Below are 20,220 nucleotides of genomic sequence, written 5' to 3' on the forward strand. Positions count from 1 at the left end.
TGCTTTACAAGCAAAATTAAAAAACCCCAGTGTCTACCCTAGAGTTTGCTTGAAATAGTACTGTAAAGATAATGTTTAAATAGAAACAGATTTACTTCCATTATTGAGAATAAGTTCACTGAGGTTGCACACAAGAATTTTCTTACCAAAAGACTCGTTTCTGTAGTTGCTCAATTTTCTTAAGACTTTCATTTTTCAGGCTAATCTCTAGCTTTGGTCTATTTTGGAGAGTAAGACGGTTTTGGGGAAAAAACTGATGTGGGGGGAGGGAGGCACACACATAACACAATTTATACCCCTCTTCCTTATTTCCCCCCCCATTACATTTACAGCATACTGAACAAGTGCAACTCTTCACTAGCTGAAGTAGAACGACTGAATTGGCATGCAGATATTCCATACAGAGGAAAGTTGCTTTTCAGCATCTTGATGAAAATCCATTTTGATTTTACAGTTTTGATTTAAAAATCGCTAGCTACATAGTAACAAACCTTCTCAAAATGCATTCTCCTAGTTATATAAAAGGAAAGAGCTGAAGTGAATGATGTGTAAGCTTGTACCACTTTGGATTGTGTCGAATAATATGGCAATTCCCACTTTATATAAGTAGGTACTGAATTAAACAAGACTCCACATGGAGTTCTTGCCAGATACCAAGTCACTGTTTCTCTCTCATATGCAGGACAGAACTTTCACAGTTTCACAGTGTTCCCCTCCCCAATATTTCTTCCAAGTCATACTTTTGTCATAAGACAAGTTGTTATGGTTCTTATGAATATGCATTTGAAGGTATTATAAAAGCACCTATGTATTGGGACAAAGAGCAATACTCAAGCACAGAGGTTCTTGCAATATAATAGATACCAAGGACATCTGCTTTTTCTCTCCCACCTCAAATGCTCAGACGTCAACTGTATGAATTGGTCTACTCCCTCTTTAGAGAGGGGAAAATGTCAACCTATGAACCCTTTTCCCATAATTTGAACTGACATTTCCCAATAAAGGACATGTAGCTACTTGTAAGGGCTACAGACACTGGTAAGGCCTCTCTGTCTTAAAGAGAAATTCCATCTCATTATTTGCAACCATTCCTGTAATAGCTGCAAAGATATTGGGAGAAAACAACAAACAATTTCATTGATCACTAGATCACAGCCAATGCTGCATTCAATACTACCAAACTGTCAGTCCAGAATAAGACAGACAGACACTGGTAGGAAAGCTGGTTCCTCTAAATTTCAGTCTTAACAGTTGTCTTTACTGCTTCTGATACAGGTGGCTATAAAGTGTTTTCTCTCTCATATGTACACTAACACACTCTTGCATATCCTCTATGAAATGTCTAAGAAATCTTCCCAACCACCCTTTTCAAGCAAAGCACAGCATGGTGCTGTCCTAGTAACAAGTACTGAAGGATCTGTTAAGTACCAAAGCAACTACTGTGGGGATCCTGGCAGCACACCTTGAAGTAGAGTCCATATTCTGGCAAGCTGGGTAGCCCCACAGAGCTGACATCTCCAAGAAGAGGTGCTGTCAGGACTTGACTTTGTCATGACTTTCAAGCGATTGAGCTTTACTTTAAAGGTGATGGGCTGTTCAGTTCTGGAAAATATGGAAATACTGAAAATTTGTCTAGTAGGCAGAACTGTGTTGCACAGGTGTTCTCTGTTCTTTTCAGAGGGGCTGGCAGATTTAGATCCAAATTAATAAAAAGAATGGAATGAATGAAAATCCAGGGGCAGAAGTGGCTTCTTCAACAATAAGACTTTGTACAGACCACCAGGGAAGTACAAAAGTTGTATGTATTCTGATAAAAATGCATTTGATCATGCTGGATGTCTCCAGCTTGACAGATTAACTGGTAGATGAACAAAAGAACTAATGCAGAATCTCAAGATCTGGAACTTGATTCTTCATGGCTTCACACTTAAAGGCCTTCTGAATGACCGGGGTGTAATTTTGAGAAGCTTCTATCTCGGCTCAGACATTTCACCCAACATGTGACAAATTTCACGACAACTTCAATCACGGCCCTTAGAATCAAAGAAAATTAGTGTTGGAAGGGACCACAGGAGATCATCTAGTCTAACCCCCTGCTCAAACCAGGACCATCCCCAACTAGATCATCCCAGCCAAAGCTTTGTCTAGCCAGGTCTTAAAAACATCCAAGGATGGAGCTTCCACCACCTCTCTGAGTAATCTGTTCCAGTGTTTTACTACCCTCCTAGGGAGAAAATTCTTCCTAATATCTAACCTAGACTTCCCTTGCTGCAACTTGAGACCGTACCTCCTTGTTCCGTCATCGGCCACCACTGAGAACAGCTTAGCTCCATCCTCTTTGGAATCACCCTTCAGGTAGTTGAAGGCTGTTATTAAATCCCCTCAGTCTCCTCTTCTCTATACTAAATAAGCCCAGTTCCCTCAGACTGTCCTCAGAAGTTGTCCCCCAGCCTCTCACCATTTTTGCTGCCCTCCATTGGACTCTCTGCAATTTGTCCACATCTTTTCTGTAGTTGGTGGCTCAAAACTGAACACAGTACTTCACATGTGGCTTCACCAGTGCTGAATAGAGGAGACTAATCACTTCTCTTGTCCAGCTGGCAACACTCCTACCAGTGCAGCCCAGTATGTCGTTAGCCTTTTTGGCAACAGGGGCACACTGTTGGTTCGTATTCAGTTTATTGTCCACTGTAACCCTCAGTTTGCAACTATCATGTTGTTGCAGGCGTTGACTACAGCGCTTATACCTGTCCAAAAGAGAAATGGTGCAACAGTTTTTTTATCTTTCAAGCCTCTGGTTATTTTTTCATATAGAAGTAGGAAAAGAGAAAAATAAGACTGAAATATAAATATAAATTTTCAACAGGCTGAGAGGTAAGAAAAACCTAAGGTCTTCCAATACAACAGACACTAGAGAACTGAAAATAAACTCTTGAGTACAGGCAAACTTCTTAATTTTTAACAACGCTTAACTTTACTGTCATTTAAAAGAGCAGAGGCACAAAAAGGATACTTGGAGGCTAGAAAGTATGCTTTATATGTAGTGTGTACTGATTAGGCACCATGGGAGAGCCGAGCAATTACACAGCTAAAATACTGTTGAAGGCAACCCAATGGAGTCTTTTCCATGACAAGTCGAAGAGGGCACTACTGCTCACACCACAATACTTCTCAATTCAATTACATGAAAACTGAACCACAGTCATCTTAAAATTCAGAAGTGGCTTTAAAATTCACAATTCTGTTTTTCAAAATTTCTAGTTTGAAGAATTATATGTATGCTGAGCCATTCAGGTAACTAGACTTTTCATGTACTTATTTTAAAAGATTTTTATAAGTTATAAATAACTAAAATACAGTTTGAAAAAAGGAAAGCCTAAACAATTTTCAGGCCAACCATTTATTTGGAAAATGTTAGGCAAGAATTAATTTTTAGGGCTAAGTATTTACAACTTGAAAAGACAAGGAAGTGATAAAACTGCTGATGAACTCAGCTTTATTGACACTGGGGGGTGCCACTATACTGTACTAATTAGGAGATACAGGATCATCATACTACAAAACTTATCCTCTTTCTGAGAGCTGACAACCCTAATGACAGCATAAGGCAAAACAAAGATGCAGTAAGAAGGTAGTGAGGAAAAAACATGAGAGATTAGAATACACCAATTCTACCAGTTCTTTTCCAAATAATACTTTTATGGAAGAATAAAATAGTGCATCTGTCATCCATTCAAATGGCTTCAACTTGCTGTTTCAAAAGTCTTTTCTCTTATTGGAGAAACATTATTATTAAAAACTCAAATAAGGACATACTGGTCAGAAAACAACTCTTTGATAAATTCAAACTGACAAACAATTAGCAAATAACTTGCAAGCGAAAAAGGTCAAATTCTTAGAAATGGATTAATTCTAAAAAAACTGTTTCACTGTCTGGAATACTGCAAAAATTAAGAAAAAATAAATAGACACTAACTGCTACTGATTTATGTATAGCATAACAATAACATATTGAAAAATATTGCTAACAACACTTAGTTTAACTCTCAGATAAAAAGCTATTAAACTGAGACTTGGGGTTGAGAATATACCAGCAACAGAGTAAAACATTTGTAGAACATTGTAGTTCTACCCCAAAACAAGTATTACAAATCTGTAAAATGCAGAATTTAATAGGAACTTTAAAAAGTACAGAAATCCATAGTTATGGCAAACCTAACAATATCATCTCAGTTCTAGAATGGCTCCATGCAACAACCATGACAACTGTTATGGCATAATATCTGTAGCCCGCGATTAAATTAACCAACACTCAAAGACATTACCTTTTATTCTTTTTCTTTTCTTTCTGATGTTGCTCAAGAATACAGTTAAGGTTGTTTAGGTTCTCTGGCTGTACTTACCCATACTTCCATGTATTTGGGTTACTACAAGTTTAACTTTAATTCTGAATTTCCCATATATGTAATACCAGATTTTGGGATGCTTTCCTGTTGTGTTTTATCTTAAAATGTTTATACCAAAACATGGAAATTTCCATAATGAATCAAGCCTATTGCCCACTCTAATAACTCATCAGCACAAGATGGTACAGGGGAGATTGCAAGAATCCAACAGTAGACAGGTGTGGTAAACAGGATGAGACATTTACTTACTACACTGGTTTCAAGCCCAGGAGCCCAAGGTCTTTTTACTCTTCCAAACATAAATGAATTGTATTTTTACTTTAACTCAATATATTCTTGTTATCCTTATAAACATCTAATCCCTCTGATTCTTACCAAATTGTTGGCCTCAATTTCATCTTGCCAGTCTGTGCTGGATAAAAAAAAAAAATTTTGTTATATGAATTTAAAATCTGCTCTCTTCCATTTTCGTGGACTGTTCCTTTGATCTTGCTCTGTGACATGAACCAACTTCTCTGCCATTCATTATTTTAAATATTTTTATTATTTTGCCCTCTTGTATACCTAAAGCAAATGAAATACAGTTCAAAATTCTTAAGTCATCTTTTCAAAAAGTTATTTCTGCAGTATCCTTTTTTGAGATAACTAGCTTTATGCTGTATACACTGTATGCTAGGTAAGGCCACCCCACAGGTTTATAGGACACTATAATATTTTATGTTCCATTCTTTATACATCCTACACTCTTGCTTGCTTTTGGACTTATCTATACACTGAGCAAAGGCTTTCATTAAGCTATATACAATGATCTCCAGGCCCCATTCCCTGAACCGATGAGTATATTCTAAAGTAAATCAAGTTTTTGCCAGGAATTATCCATTTTAAAAACAAACATTTTGCACATGAATGCAAAAAAAGGAATCTAAGAAAAACACTAGTATGTGATGCGATTTGCAGATATCTAATATCAATGTAAAATATTTTCATTATTTTAAGTTTCAAGGCCAAAATCACCAGGCAATCTGGTTGCTTCAATTCAGCAGTTGCTTCCTGTAGTTCTCTGCATGGATTCAGTTCCATTTTTTTTTAAATCTTGTATACTGATCGGAATGTGAACTGAAACGGGTAGCTCTTTCTCCTTCAGAAAATATTCCGCCCTCTTTCAAAATGGTTACTACTGCTCTCAAAGGAACTGAGGACACAACCACTCAAAGATGTGCTTTTAGACTATTTCAATCAGATTCAGGGCGGTTTGGCTTCAAAGAAAATGGTCTCACCAATTTAAAAGCAAGTTTTTGCTAATGGCTGCCCTATGGCCCTACTCAGATTCAGAACAATAAAGATGGCAACCACCTTGAAAATGGGAAATTCTTTCTTGAATTCTGCATGAGAACATTTTTAATCTCATTTAAAAAAACCCACTTTTCTGTTAAAGCAGCATAAGGTATTAGTTTCGTTTTTAATCATCTAGAAAGTCTAAAGGGTTACTGTTATCGTTCGGGGGAAAAAATGGCCTGACAAGTGCTATACTTCTTTAAAAATCCATTTTAAAATTAATATCAACTAAAACTAATGTATTATATGTAAATTCTCAGAAAAAAATTGTTCTTTGTTTCAAAAGCAAGTGCTTCAGCTTTGGAGGGGTTACACTGTAATCTTCATAGGTAAGAAAAGTTGATCCCTTGAAGGCAAAACTCAATTTTAATTATAGATCCATGGCTAATGCTTGCATAACAACAAAGCATCATTCAAGATAAGCAAGTATTTTCATGAATCAAAATGTACAATAGTTTCTGTGCAAAGGGAAGATTTACAAGCAGAAATTGTTACTGTTTACGCAAACACAAGGCCTATTTTGTAAACAACATATTTATGCCTTTAGGAATACATAAAGTTAACATAAGGAAATGCATCCACTATATAAGTAGCGCATCTGTGCCACTGTTTGTTTATAAACAACTAATGCTTAATACAACAATGCTCCATGGTGCAGTCGTCTGCACCAGCAGGCAGGGCTCCAGAATTAACTTCCTAATGTTTCAGTCAGTGGGTTGCAAGTGCCCTAGTGTCCAATCAACTGCCCATACAAAAAGTCATGGAGTTAAGGGCTGGGGCGGGGGGGAGGGGATGGGAGGAGGAAGGGAATTAGGGTTATCTTTAAAAATTTACTCAGAACCAGGGGGAAAAAGATGGTATAAGATGCGGGCCCACAACATGACTATTACTCTATTATACTAGACTCTGTCATGAAGACCAGATGAACTCTCCAAAACTGGCTGCCCACCAGATGCTGTTATAGGCTAGGGACAGAAATTACCCATAAATGGGTACAAGTGATCGGAAACTGGCTCAAATCTGTAACACAACAGCTGTAGTAATGCCAACTGTCACAAAACCATCGCAAGACTCGGGATTTCGAAGTCAAAATAACTCCAACTCTCGATCTCCTGATCCAACCCCCAGTTCTCTGGATTGTCCCAGCTGGTAAATGAAGAGGGAAAGGTGGTGGGGGGGGGGAGATTGAGGCCTGCACAGTGGGGGGGGCGGGGAGTTGGGCAGGAGCAAGGGCTGGGCAGCCTGCTGTCATCCCACACTCAGATATGGGGGCACATGCCCCCTGGGAAGAACCTGGCACAGCCCCACAACCCACAGGCCTCCTGGGGGACGCACAGGAGCAAGACACGTACCTGCCCCTCTCCCCTGCACCCACTGACAGTTCCCTCCACAGGTGGGGCCAGCTACTCCCGGGGCTGCTGCAGCAGGGGCTGGAGTGAGTGTGGACAAGCTATGCCACGCCCCATGCCGCCCCCGGCTCCACTTGTCCACACTCACCCCAGCCCTTGCTGCAGTGGCCCCAGGAACAGCCAGTGCCAGCTACGGAGGAGCAGCCAATACCAACTGCCTGCACCAGGGAACGGCACAGCCCAGGAGCAGAGGCAAGTGCAGACAAGCAGAGCCCAGGGGGACAAGCAAAGCACAGTGCAGCCCAGCGGCTGCAGGCAGCTGGCACTGGCTGCTTCTGGGGCCCCAGAGCCCCTTCCTCTCCCCCCACCTGCTTGGACTGGGGGGCAGGGGGGAGGGCACACCTATGCTGATGGCATAAGAGCAAATTTACCTCACATATAACAAATTATGGGTCTAAAAACACTCATCACACAAGAGCAAATTTGCATATACAGAACCCACATAAACTGAGGAAAACCTGTATTAGCACATTGTGTGTTATGCATCTAGTCCACATTTACTTCAAAATAAACCTTTTGTGTATCCACACCCATACTATAATCCAAGGGATCTTTGACTAAAGCTACTACTGCTTGTTTACAGATGTTTCTAAGTGCTGTTTACAAATCATTTTAACATACTGTTTCTACAGTGCATACTACATTTATGGCTTCTCTGCAAGACAGTTATAATTCTACATATACATAATCTAATTACTATGGGAGAATCTTAAATTTCTGCCCCCTCCCCCATCATTGCAGCTGGGCAAGCAGCAGGGGGGGGAACAGGGTATTTAACTGGCCTGACCCCTGCCCCCCCTACCATTTACCCTCCCTGCTGCTGCATGCCCCATGCCTGTCCCCCCTGCTTGGGTGCCTTCACTGCTCTCCTCCCCCACTATAGCTCCAGCTCTACTGAGGCCTCATTTGGGCCAGGAAGCACAGAGTACATGCTCTTGCCTGGCAATGCAACAGCAGTTATGGGGCCAGCAGCTCCAGCCCCAGCCCTAGCTCCCTGGCTGGGCAGGGACTGGAGCCAGCATGTACTCTGTGGTCCTGGCTCCAGGCTCATGTGGGGACCCATCTGGAGCTTAAGGTGCAATGAGAAAGTAAGCGGGGGGGGGGGCGGGCGGGAAAGAGGGGCAGGGAACAGAGGCCAGGTGGCAGCAGGGAGTAGGGATGGTGGGGAGGGGGAGGAACAGAAGCTGCAGGGGACAGGCGGAGGCAGCAGCCACAGCACCACCCCCAACCTTGGGTTCACAGTGTCAGAGCTACTGCCCTCTACCCCCCTTTTACTCCAATAAAATATGGGGCATATCCCCCTTCCCCATGTTGATTAGGGGAAAAACCTTATCTTGCATTTGAGTAAATGTTGTAACCAACAGACCCGCCATAATCCACATAAAAAACAGGATTTTATTAAAATACCATTTGGGACTTATGCAGCATATATTAGCTGGATATACTCTTTTAAACAAAGAAACAGCCCCACATGCTGACATTAAATGTAATAGAACAATAGCTCTGTTGGAGATCACAGAGTCCACCCTTATGACTACAGGGTATAATCCTCTAATAAGGACAAATCAGATATTAAACTGATACTGCACTTTATACTAGCTGCAAGGCCAAGAGTTGCCACTATTGACCTAAAGTACACATTTTTAAATCCCAGAAATTGATAGTTCAGTAAGGAGATCAAACTGGTAATACGGGTGCATTTAAGAACGATTAATATGCTAAGATCTGATCAAAATGCAATACTGTACAACTCTAAGAAGGGAATAAAAAGCTATTATAGAGTTTAGCTCAAACAATTGTATTAACTCAAATCGATTAAGAATGTTGCCACAATGACAAAAAGTACTATATGTAGTCATGACTTAGTTAACATTTTATCTTATTTCATAATCAATACCAAACTTGGAAAGTCTAGGGGAAGGAAGGGAGGGAGAGAATCAGAATCATGCCCTAAAGTACTATCCTAGGGGCAAGAACTTCTTAGGATGATATCTTTTAGTATACCAACTCTATCACAATTCTGAAGTTGGTTGAATAAAAGATACCACCCCAAAAAATGCTTGCCTCTCACATAACAGGATCACCACAGCTACAATATCACTCTTACCCTATCTAAAATATCCTGCCACGGAAAATGATACTATTTCTTCCCATTTACTAAATAAATAATACTTTTAAAAATTATTCTATAAGACTGAACAACAAGAATTTATATAAATGGTTTGGCCCCATCATTGTTATGGATAGTGATGTTTTATATTAACACAATACAGTAATCCATCTTGGAAGAGGTCACATAATTTATAGCTTCCCATCTGGCATTTCAAGATATCCTTAATTCAAGTTCCTTGTGCCCCTAACATAGAGAAATATTTAAATTACTCTTCTGCACTCAAAAAAAACACAAGGATGAGAACCATATGCATTTGTTAAATAACAGTTGAAGCACTTTCCTCCTTCAGCCCTGAATCTTGTTAACGTCATTATAGCTATATTCTACAATAGTAGCAAAATGAAGAACATTACTACAGAATTAAACAACAATTGCTATACTTAATGTTATTTAAAAATCAAAGTGTTACCTAAGGCAATTACCTTGCAGCCTCTTAATATCTACAGGGAAAAGCCTAAGGGAAAATAATTGACTTTGCTAATTTTACCCTTGGCAATTATAAAATAGCTCTACATTTCATTATGACTGCAGAATTTCATATCTAATTGTCAGCCTCAAGAGAAGCAGAGAGAGAAAGGCATCACACACAAGCTGAGACAAGAGTCTAAAAACACAATAAAACTACTTTGGTAGTAACCTTTTTAAGTTAAGCTAAAATATTTAAGTTTAAACTACAATGTTGTAAATTACTGAAACAGTAATGCAGGCCTACATAGAGACTTACTCTATTATGGTCAGTCCTTTTTATGATATATCATATTTACCCAAATGTAAAATGACTTTGAATTTAAGGTGTTCCTCCAATAATTAGATTCTACACATGAAAAACTGGAAAAATTGGAAAATTATAACTTTCCATGTACAGAATCCAATTATTGGAGAATTGTCTTAAATTTGTCCCCTCTGCCCCACCACTGCAGCAGGGAAAGCAGCAGCAAGGGGCAAGTGGCTGGGGCAGTGGAGGCAGGCAGTCTATTATTCCCCTGCCCCTTATCTGCATGCCCTCCCCCACAGCAACTGTCCCACAGGCCACTTGCCCAGACCTAGAGATGCTCCTGACACTCAGCCCTGCACTGCAAGGAGCAGCTGTGAAGAGTTCTTTGGCAGGGAACAAATAGCAGAGGTGCTCAGGTTCCCTTTTCCAGCCCCTACTTCCAGTCATCAGTGGAGACTGGCAGCAAAGGGGAGGGGGGCAATCAGGGAGTAGACCCTAGAAGGAAGAACCTGAGTACCACCACTACTACCCTGGCCAAGTCGGGGTCCCTGCACAGCTGCTCCCTGCAGCATGGCACAGTAGCAGGTCAGGAGGAGCTCTGGGGCTCCCTCTGCATCCAGATCAGCTGGGGACACCACCATTCCCCAATGCTCCCAGCTAGAGTGGTCCCACACTCTACTCTCAGATGAGGCTTTGTTTTTCCTATGTTGAATGGGGGGAGGGGGGAACCATGTCTGCAATCAAGTAAATACAGCATTCCATGCTGCTTTTTCAGAGAGCCAATTCTCTTAGCAGCCAAGTGTCACCAAAGAATAGTACCTCATTTTTACTTTTCCTTTTAAAGAAAACATTACGAAGAAAAAAGTCATGATGCATAGATTTAAAAATTCATCATTTACAAAAGAACGTGTTTAAACAAAGGATATGTTTAAATAACTGCACCTGTCAAATGATTTCTATAGCTCTTATTTCAATTTTTTGAACTTTTCTAGTAGGATTGGGGGTAGTAAATCAATCAGTTTTCATAATGGCATCCCTCTTATTGCACATAGAAGCTATGAAAGTATTTAGATGTCAGAAAAAAAAAATTTAAAAAGTGTTAAAATGTTTTGGCAGAATTTTTAGACATTCAGTATAGCAACTGCTTGAGAAAGCAAGCATTATTTTGGTACTTACGCTTCCTTTTACTGCAGCTTGCTTCCTGGCAAGCCTTAAAAAGATTATGCTTTGGTGCTGGAATGCTTAACATTTTGCTAAACTTGGGTAGTACATGCAGTATGTTTTCACACACACACCTTTCCATCCCTTCAAGTTATAACCCTAAACTATCTTGGATTTTAGTCCCATTTTTCTGCATTGAAGGTGACCATACTTAGACTTTCCTGAAATGTCAAAGTATTAATCCCTAATGGATAAAACACAGTATAAATCACATTCGCATTAAATCATCAACCATTCTATTTTGATCAAACATAATATTTAAAATAAAACTGCTTTAATATTTGAAGTTTCTGCAGTATTATTCAAGTGAATGACTGATGAATCTGTGCACCTTATGCTTGACCTCAACTCCGCAACCATCACACTTTTCAGAAAGACGGTCACAGTGATCCTCAAGGTACCACAAGCATTCAGACACCAGGACAATGCGTGCACCATAAAAAACAAACACAATAGGATCACAAGACTCAGAAACAGTGACTATAATTATACATTATTTATATTTTAAAATATATTTTTGATACAGATAGATCTATCTATCCATCTATCCATACATGAAGTACCATATCAGACACAACAGCTTATTCACAATGACAAATATTTCCTATTTCTAAACTTTCAAATAGTTGCACTAAGCAATATGGCTTCAGCAGTTCTTTGAAACAGTTTAGGTTTAAAGGACAAGACAATAGCTAAGAATATCCAGATGCCTAACAAAATACTCTAAGATCAAAAGGTATGCAGACCAAATGGGGAAAACCCTACAGAACCCCTAAATGTAAGACAAACAAAAGTCCTTCTTCCTTCTACAAAGGCATGATGTAAAACTAAATAATGCACCAAACATGTCTTGAGCTGCAGTTGGCACAGTGCCAGAGATGTGCTGTACTCCAACATATCTTCAGGATGCAGCAGCATGGTTTAAATTCACCAGCCTGTCCTTTCAACCATTACTATCTATGGCAATGCTGCTACAGAACACATACTAAAGCATTAATAGTGATAGTGTTTCTGTAATACTGTGGTAGACAGACTTAGAGCAGCATCCAGCTGTCAATCCAGCTGTACATACAATATAACTGTGCCAATTTTTTTCTGTAAAAGGATTTTTTCAGTTCTGCCTTATCCGTTCAGTAGTTAACTGGCAACTGGAGCTGTTACCTATTATAGTGATAGAAACATACTGTTTTACCTTGGTATTTTGCAATTGAGCAAGGCTTGTGCAAGCATTTGCCAGAAGGAAGTCTCCACTCAGGACAGCCATTTTATTTCCAAACTGCATGTCCTTCATTGGTCCATCACAGGACTTCAGCTCACCGATGTTTACTATCCCACGATGCACAAGAAAAGCAGTATGGATCAGCTCTGTAATCTCTGCCAGACTTCTTTGACTTAAAGGAAACAAAGAGCAAGAATTACTTCTGGAGACATGCATATGATTGTAAGCCATGTTCTTTAAACACACTATACTAAATGCACATTTTTTGCATGCTGTTGTACAATTCTTCAACTATAGAAGAATTATTGCTTCATTAATCTTAAAAAAAATAAGAATTACAGTTCACAGCTGATAATTAAAGATGAGCATATCACTTGAATAAGCATAGCATGCAAGGGTCAAAGAGTCGCAGGTTCTAGAAGACAGAATTCTGCCTCTTACTTGTTTAAATTCTTCATGAACGTTAATAAAGTAAAATTAACTTGTCAATTCCCTTCATTTTTTTTTTTTAAGTAGGGACATTATCAAAAAGAAGATATCAACCCTAACGTACAAGTAGAAGTGAAAGAAGGAGGCATCAGCACATGCTTAGCATGGACTCAAAACTAGCCAAGCATTAGAAGAGCATTGTGATGACTGACAGTTCTCCAGATTGGGATGAAATTAATAATAGGATACCTCAGTCCAGTAATGGGGTCAGTGTTTCAGGGAGCAGACAAATGACATTTAATGTTGCAACTAAGTTGTTCTGGTTAGTAAAAACTATGGGGATTGTCTAAATTCATCTAGAGCACTGAATAAAGTGTGACATTGTACAGTACAGTAGCAGATGACATTTTACAAGTCAACTTCTCATGCTGATGTATTTTGATGGGTTCTGAATTTAGGAGTCTCCAATCCCTGCATTTTAAAAGAAGCATTGTCTTTACACTCTGAATAATGTCCTCTTCCTAAGGTACTTCTTGCTTTTTGGAGGAGGAGGTGGAAGGACAATAATATAATAGATGTAAGAACAAAATGTTCAATTCTGTGGGCCAACATAAAGGGTGAAGGAATGCTGAGTAGAAATAGATAACATCACCAAGTCAAGCCACAGAAGGGAAAGAATTACACTTCCTTGCCAACCCTTTCCCCAGTAAGCCATCTCGGAGCCACTGTGGCAACTGCCTCCCTTTCGAAAGGAGCTTACCTGACCTCCCAAGTTGAAGTATGAAAAAAAGAAAAAGGGCTTCTTTGCTTCCCTTCTTAAAATGGTCAGGTTCAGCAGTTAATCTGATTTCAAGACAACAGATACCTAATCTTAGACTAGTACCATGACGTCAGGCAGCCACAATAACTGAATAGAAGCAAAAGGGAGAGGAAGAAGAAAACGTTCCATTCAAACAGGAGAGCATTCAATCACCCTGTTAATGCCACATAATTTGCAATTATTGAAATTGGTACATTTAGGCTCTAATCTTACAAACTCTTAAGCACATTCATAACTTTACTCATTACAGTAGTTCCATTGATGCCAACAAAACTACTTACATGAGCGAAGTTCTGTGCGTCTTTAAGCATCTACAGAATTGAAGCTTTTGATAGCAAACTTAATTGTCACCTTGTAGAAAGCTCTCTTAGCCAAGGAGCAAGACTCAGAATGGATTTTTCTGTAGATTAATTATTGCATCCACTCACATACACCTAGTGATCCATGTTCAGGTTAGATTTCTGCCGCTGTATGACAGCAGACAGGAAAGCAGAGTGATGGCTATGGGAGACAGGGGAGTGGGGAAGGGAACAGAGGTTTCTACCATGTTTATTTCATCATCACAGACAAAAATTATTCAGACAAATACTTTTAGAGTTTGGCATAATATTATTCCTGATTTCGCTTCAAATTACAGGGGGAAAAAATCACCTCTGACACACGGAAGTGGGGAGAGCATTAGGCATTCAGGCAACAAAATTCAAGCATATTGTTGTTTTTCAGAGACAAGGGAGAAAGCCCATCTGCATACAACCTTCACTAGCAACAAGGTTCTGCATCTATTCTTGCCTTGGGTCTAATAAAGGGTTAACAAAATTCCAAGCTCTGAGAAAAAGACTAACAAGACATCCCGATGCTCCTGCTGTCATTGTCAGGGCAGCCCTTGGAGGAAATGTCCATATCAATTCAGTTTATCAGATGGACAGCTGATCAACATTAAACAGACTTGCTCTGGGCAGATTGAGCTGAGCTACCTGTTATGAATACCAATGAGAGCCCTCTGCTCCCTGCAACTGAATTCTGCCATTTCCAACTGCTGCAGATCCCAGGACATATGGGGATCCCTAGTGACGACCACATAAAGCTGCAGCTAACTCAAATGACGGCTCATTTCACTCAGCTGAAGGCAGACATTAATATCCTGAGGAGATCAGACCCGCCTCTCTGACCCCTAACTACTGAAGCAAAACGACTGTCCTATTTCTTCATTTAATAAGCTTTTAATGAAAAAAAACCAAAATCCCCTCTTTGACTTCAGCACAGCTCTCTGTGAAAGGTTACACAAATACATCAGTATTGTATTTTCCAAATGCTCAGTAGCTGGATGTTTTCATTTTGTTTCCTATATTCAGTTGGTTCTCCAAAATGGTACTTGGATTTGTGCTATCAGGAGTACCACATCAACAGCAAATTTGGAAAAATTACTGGATGTTCCTTTAGGAGAATATAAATCTTATCCTATACTACCATTTAAATTGCTGCCTTCAATAGTTTTTGTTTTTTGGTTTTTTGGGGGGGAGGAGAGGGAGAGGTATATTTATAACTTGATTCTAAAATTTTTCTCTGGCCCCAAACTGGTTGCAGAAAGCATCAGCTGAAGAGACATTACTTAAAATTAGTTATGTTTATTGTGGCAATTTCTACGATCCTCAGTCAGGAACCAGGACCCCACTGTGTTGTAGGGGCACAGAACAACAATAACAACAAACTAATTTATTTAGATTTACAATTATCTTTTTTTGTAATGCCCTTATAAAAGCTGTAAACATTTTGGCAATAATTATATTTACAGTAATAGCCCAGTACCATTCATTGTTGGTGCAGAACAATCACTGAAGTTTCATCTTCACAACAATACCTATTAGGACAATATCAAGTACATCTGAAAAAGCATATTTCCCCTCTTGATCAAGCTGAACTAAGCCTCAGTGACTGAAAAATGTTGGTTCAAATCAAGTGTATTTTAATATACCAAGTCAGAAATTGGAATTTATGACTGAGGTTCTCAGACATTTTCCGTCATGCACATCTTAATAAAGTAATTGTTTCATTAACCACTCACTGCTGCTCCCACTCCTTATTACACTGGCCACTTACCCATTAGTGTTCATATAATACAGGAGCAGCAGCTACAGTGACTTCTTATGGGCATGGTGGTCAATCTCTTTGGCAGGCGTACCACCAATTAAGTCCAAGCATGCCACTAGTTAAGCCCTGTGCCCTCTAAGTGTTGTTATGATCACCATCCCCTTCTGCTCACTGCAATCTGCCATGTGCCAAATACATGTGTCACAAGTTGGCTACCCCTGGCTTAGGTAGAAAAGAAGCATTAAGGTCTTTAATGGTCAGTTCTTTTCTTTAATGGTTACCCTAAAGTTCAGTTCCTAAAAAAGTGGATTAATCATCAGAGATGCTGAGCTGCCAATGCTTTTCCAAAATATTTTTCCATGCCAAACCATCACAGGAAACCAGGAGAAGCAATTCCTACAGCCAACAAAGCTTGCTGCTGACTACCAGAAAATGATCCATCGACTATTTTCAGGTGGAGCGCTGATGTTATTATCCAAATTTTGTACATCACTTAAAATTTAATAAATACAACATCCCACCATTAATTTTCCTTAAGGTGATTCTCTCTCTAACCATCAAATTAAAATAAAAATAATATAAAAACCCAAAACAATACAAAAACCACACCGAACATACATATATTACATACATAATGTAATGTGAGAATGCAAAGTGAAGAAAAATTAAAGGTTTTTATAGTAAAATCAGTTCAGTGATATAATACACGTACAGCGTTTTCCATTCTATTTTTTCCTTCTTAAATGCACACAACAGGCACGTAACACACATTAGCGAAGTTACCATTCCTTTAGAAAGCTTACAACCTCTATCATGCCTAATACTGTGAAGCCCAAATTATGTAAAGTGAACATTTATGGTGATGAAATGGAAGGAAGATACTTCCAGTGGTTTAAGTTCTAGCGAGGTTCCATTCCCTGCTCTGCTGTTACGTGTGTACTGTTCAGGTCAGCTGAAGCCAAACCAGCTTGGTTTGGGCATCCTAATGTAAGGAATATGGGCTCTGTTGGACTGGGCTTCAGACCGAGGATATCTATACACTCAATGAGGGAGACTTCTAAAGAGCAATTCAGTTTGACCAAGTTCATGCATCAAGGTGCAGAGAACGGGGAAAGGTAACCATGACCAATACGCTATTCAGAAAACTACCTTATTTACTCAATCAAAAGATGAGGCTTGTTTCCCCATTTAATATAGGAGGGGATGCCCCCCATCTTAGAATTGAGTATGAGGTGGTAGGGGACAAGGAGCAGGATTGGGGTCGGAGCCACAGCTGCTGCCTGTTCCTCGCCATTCCTTCCTCCACAGCCTCAAGCCCCAAATGCCCCTTATTTGACCCCCTTCCCTCCTCCCTGCCACACTCCTCCTGCCCTTTGCTCCACACTGGCAGACTTGGTCTTTGCTGCAGCCTGGAGCACAGCTCCAACCCAGCCCTATAGCAGCCATGTCAGCTCTGCACTGCTGCTACATGGCTAGGCTGGAGCCATACTCAGTGCCCACAGGCTTCAGCAGGGACAGCCTGCTGGTGCCACAGCAAAGGTAAAGGGTAGAGGAGCAGGTTTCAGGGAAGAGCACAGAGGGAGATGGGAGGAGGTAACGGAGACCCGAGTACTTTCCATGTATGGAATCTGATTACTGGGAGGGTTATCTTAAAATTCAGGGTCATCTTAGATTTGAGTAAATACGATAGCAGGTGCCTAGAAGTGGGCAATGAATCTCAAGCAGATCCAAGGAGGTGATCTTCCCCCTCTATGTGGCACTGGTCAGGCCGCAGCTGGAGTACTGCATCCAGTTCTGGGCGCTGCACTTCAGGAGGGATGTGGACAGCATGGAGAGGGTCCAGAGGAGGACCACCCACATGATCAGGGGGCAGGAGGGCAGGCCCTACGAGGAGAAGCTGAGGGACCTGAACCTGTTCAGCCTCCACAAGAGAAGGCTGAGGGGGGATCAGTGGCCATTTAAAAACTAGTCAGAGGGGACCAGCAGGCACTGGGAGAGTCCCTGTTCCCCGAGTACTCCCAGGAGTGACAAGAAATAACGGTCACAAGCTGGCAGAGGGCAGATTCAGATTAGACATCAGGAGGTGCTACTTCAGTCAGGGCGGCTAGGATCTGGAACCAACTTCGAAGAGAAGTGGTGCTGGCTCCTACCCTGGGGGTCTTTAAGAGGAGGCTGGATGAACACCCTGCCGGGGTCATGTGACCCAAGTACTCTTTCCTGCCATGGCAGGGGGTTGGACTTGATGATCTGCTCAGGTCACTTCCGACCCTACCAACTATGAAACTATGAAACCACAGTGCCAGGAGATCCTTTGAAGGGTGCCAAAAGGTGCGAAGAGATAAGCAAGGTCTGAGGAGATAAGCAGATAGGCTAAGTAGATAAATACAGGCTTGCTCCTGCCTGAATGATCCCTCACCCTCACTGCCCAGCACTTACCTCCTTGCAGAGGTGCTATTATATATAAACTAGTTTTTGAAATTGGGTGCCACTCAGTTCACAAAAATTAGACAGGTGCCTTAAGTCCAATGAGGGGTGCCTCAGACCAAAAAAGGTTGACATCCACTGCACTAAGGTAAAGGGTTCGCCTGAATTCCTATTCCTCTCAAGAACCTAGACATCTCCATCAGGCTGAGGACTGAAATACCTCTGTTCACTTTAAATCTGCTATGCATAGTCCTACTGTAAGAAAAATGTCTTGCTGACTGGTAGTTGTGCCCACTTTTTTGTTCAGCAAATTAGTAGCTTAAATGCTGAAGGCTGTAAGTGAAAGAGGAACTGTAGAAAAAACCTAGGTTGTACCAAATTCACTCTCTCTTTCATCAGCCACTCTGCCACTGTGCGACACAGGATACTGGGCAAGATGAACCAAGCAAATGGCAGCTCTTATGTTTCTGTAGCTAGAACACTAACCCAAGAAGTGGCAGACCCAAGTGCTGGAAGGATTCAAACCCACATCTCCCACTGCTACAGAACCATCTGGATGGGGGGCTCTCTGCATTTCTCTTATTCAAGATGGGCCACTGGACAACCACAAATGAAAGTCGTGGAGACAGAAGGAGAGCAAGCAATAGGGAGCCTAACTCTACAGCCTAATGGCAAATCCTGGGTTGTAGCTGCCACCAATTCTTCTTCGTCCACAAGCCAAATCACTTAGGCAGGCTCTCATGATACACAGGCTTGTTTACTACACTGTCCTCTTCATTAGCCTCCCAAAAACACACACTGCCACGTTTCAGTCGTAGATTCATGGGGCAAGAAGGGACCTTAAGATCTAATCCAAAGGTGTCTAACTCACCTGGACCCTCCAGGTTGATCCAGACGATGGGTCTTTTCATGAGCCAGATCCAGACCCACTTCTAGCAGTGGGATAAATGGTGTTGTGACAGCTCAGAGAGCATCAGGGATTAATACAGCCATCACTCACCCTGCTACTGTTGAAGCACATTCCAAACAGGACTTCATTTCCTGGACCACACCCCCAGATTCCCAGCTCCACCAGGAGATCCATGGGCCAAACTGACATATGGTGGGCCAGATCTGGCCCAAAAGCTGTGTCCAACAACTCTGATCTAATCCAACCCCTTGTTTAAGGCAGAATCACCTTTATCTAAAAGATAAAGTTCTAGCAGGTATAAAACACTAATGTAAAACTCAAAATTCCTTCCCCATCTGACTGATTAGGATTAACCCCTTCACTGCAGGGATGTTGGGTTTGATACAAGAAAATTTTAGGTTTGTCACCACCTTCAAAACTATACATAAGTACTCTCCCTGTATACCCATCCTCTCCTGTCAATCTCTGTTACTTTTCATTCCCCCTGCTCACCTAATGCTCCCAACATCATCTGCCTATTTGTCGCATTGTCCAACAAGAAGTTATTTGCCTTCTGAGTTCCTGCCAGGCCTGTTAGTCTGTCCGCATTTAAATCCTTTTGAGAGACACTTCTGTTGTGTTGTCTACTGTGAATCAAGTTAACTAGTACATAAATTCCCTATTGTTATTCTCACTCTTCTGAACGCTACAGGTTTGCCTTTAGGGCTTGTCTACACAGAGCTTTGGCATCTAAACTAAGTCAGTGCAAAAGCAGTGAGCCTTTAACTTGTGAGCACCTCAGAACTCCTTAAGTGCTTGGAAAATACCCAGAACACAATAAACACCACCATAAAATATTAGTTAATAGCAGTAAATATAAAATACATTTTTTCAACTCATTCTGTTAAGAGACATGCAGAATACTGGCTAGCAACAGTCATCTAGAAAAGTGCAAGTGATTAAAAACTTTAATTACGCAGAACATTGTAGGCTGCAGGGAAGTTTTACTGACCTTTCAGTACTTTAAATAAAGACAGGTTTGCACAGGCCTTTGACACCAAAGTGCGTTTTGGTGGACTTTTCTTTATGCAT

At 40.8% G+C, this 20,220-nt stretch overlaps 1 protein-coding gene across 2 annotated transcripts in view; it reads right to left on the reverse strand.

Moving 5' to 3' along the window:
• PDSS2 (decaprenyl diphosphate synthase subunit 2) overlaps positions 1-20,220 on the reverse strand; it is a 193,191-nt gene that overhangs the window by 53,074 nt on the left and 119,897 nt on the right. For both annotated transcript variants that reach the window (XM_090037571.1, XM_090037561.1), the window contains exon 3: positions 12,452-12,650. In XM_090037571.1, coding sequence (XP_089893697.1) covers positions 12,452-12,650 — 199 coding nt within the window. The remainder of the gene's footprint in view (positions 1-12,451; positions 12,651-20,220) is intronic.

Source organism: Crocodylus siamensis, chromosome 1, assembly GCF_052110815.1.
Source record: "Crocodylus siamensis isolate JL-2025a chromosome 1, ASM5211081v1, whole genome shotgun sequence".
Classification (NCBI taxonomy): Eukaryota; Metazoa; Chordata; order Crocodylia; family Crocodylidae; genus Crocodylus; species Crocodylus siamensis.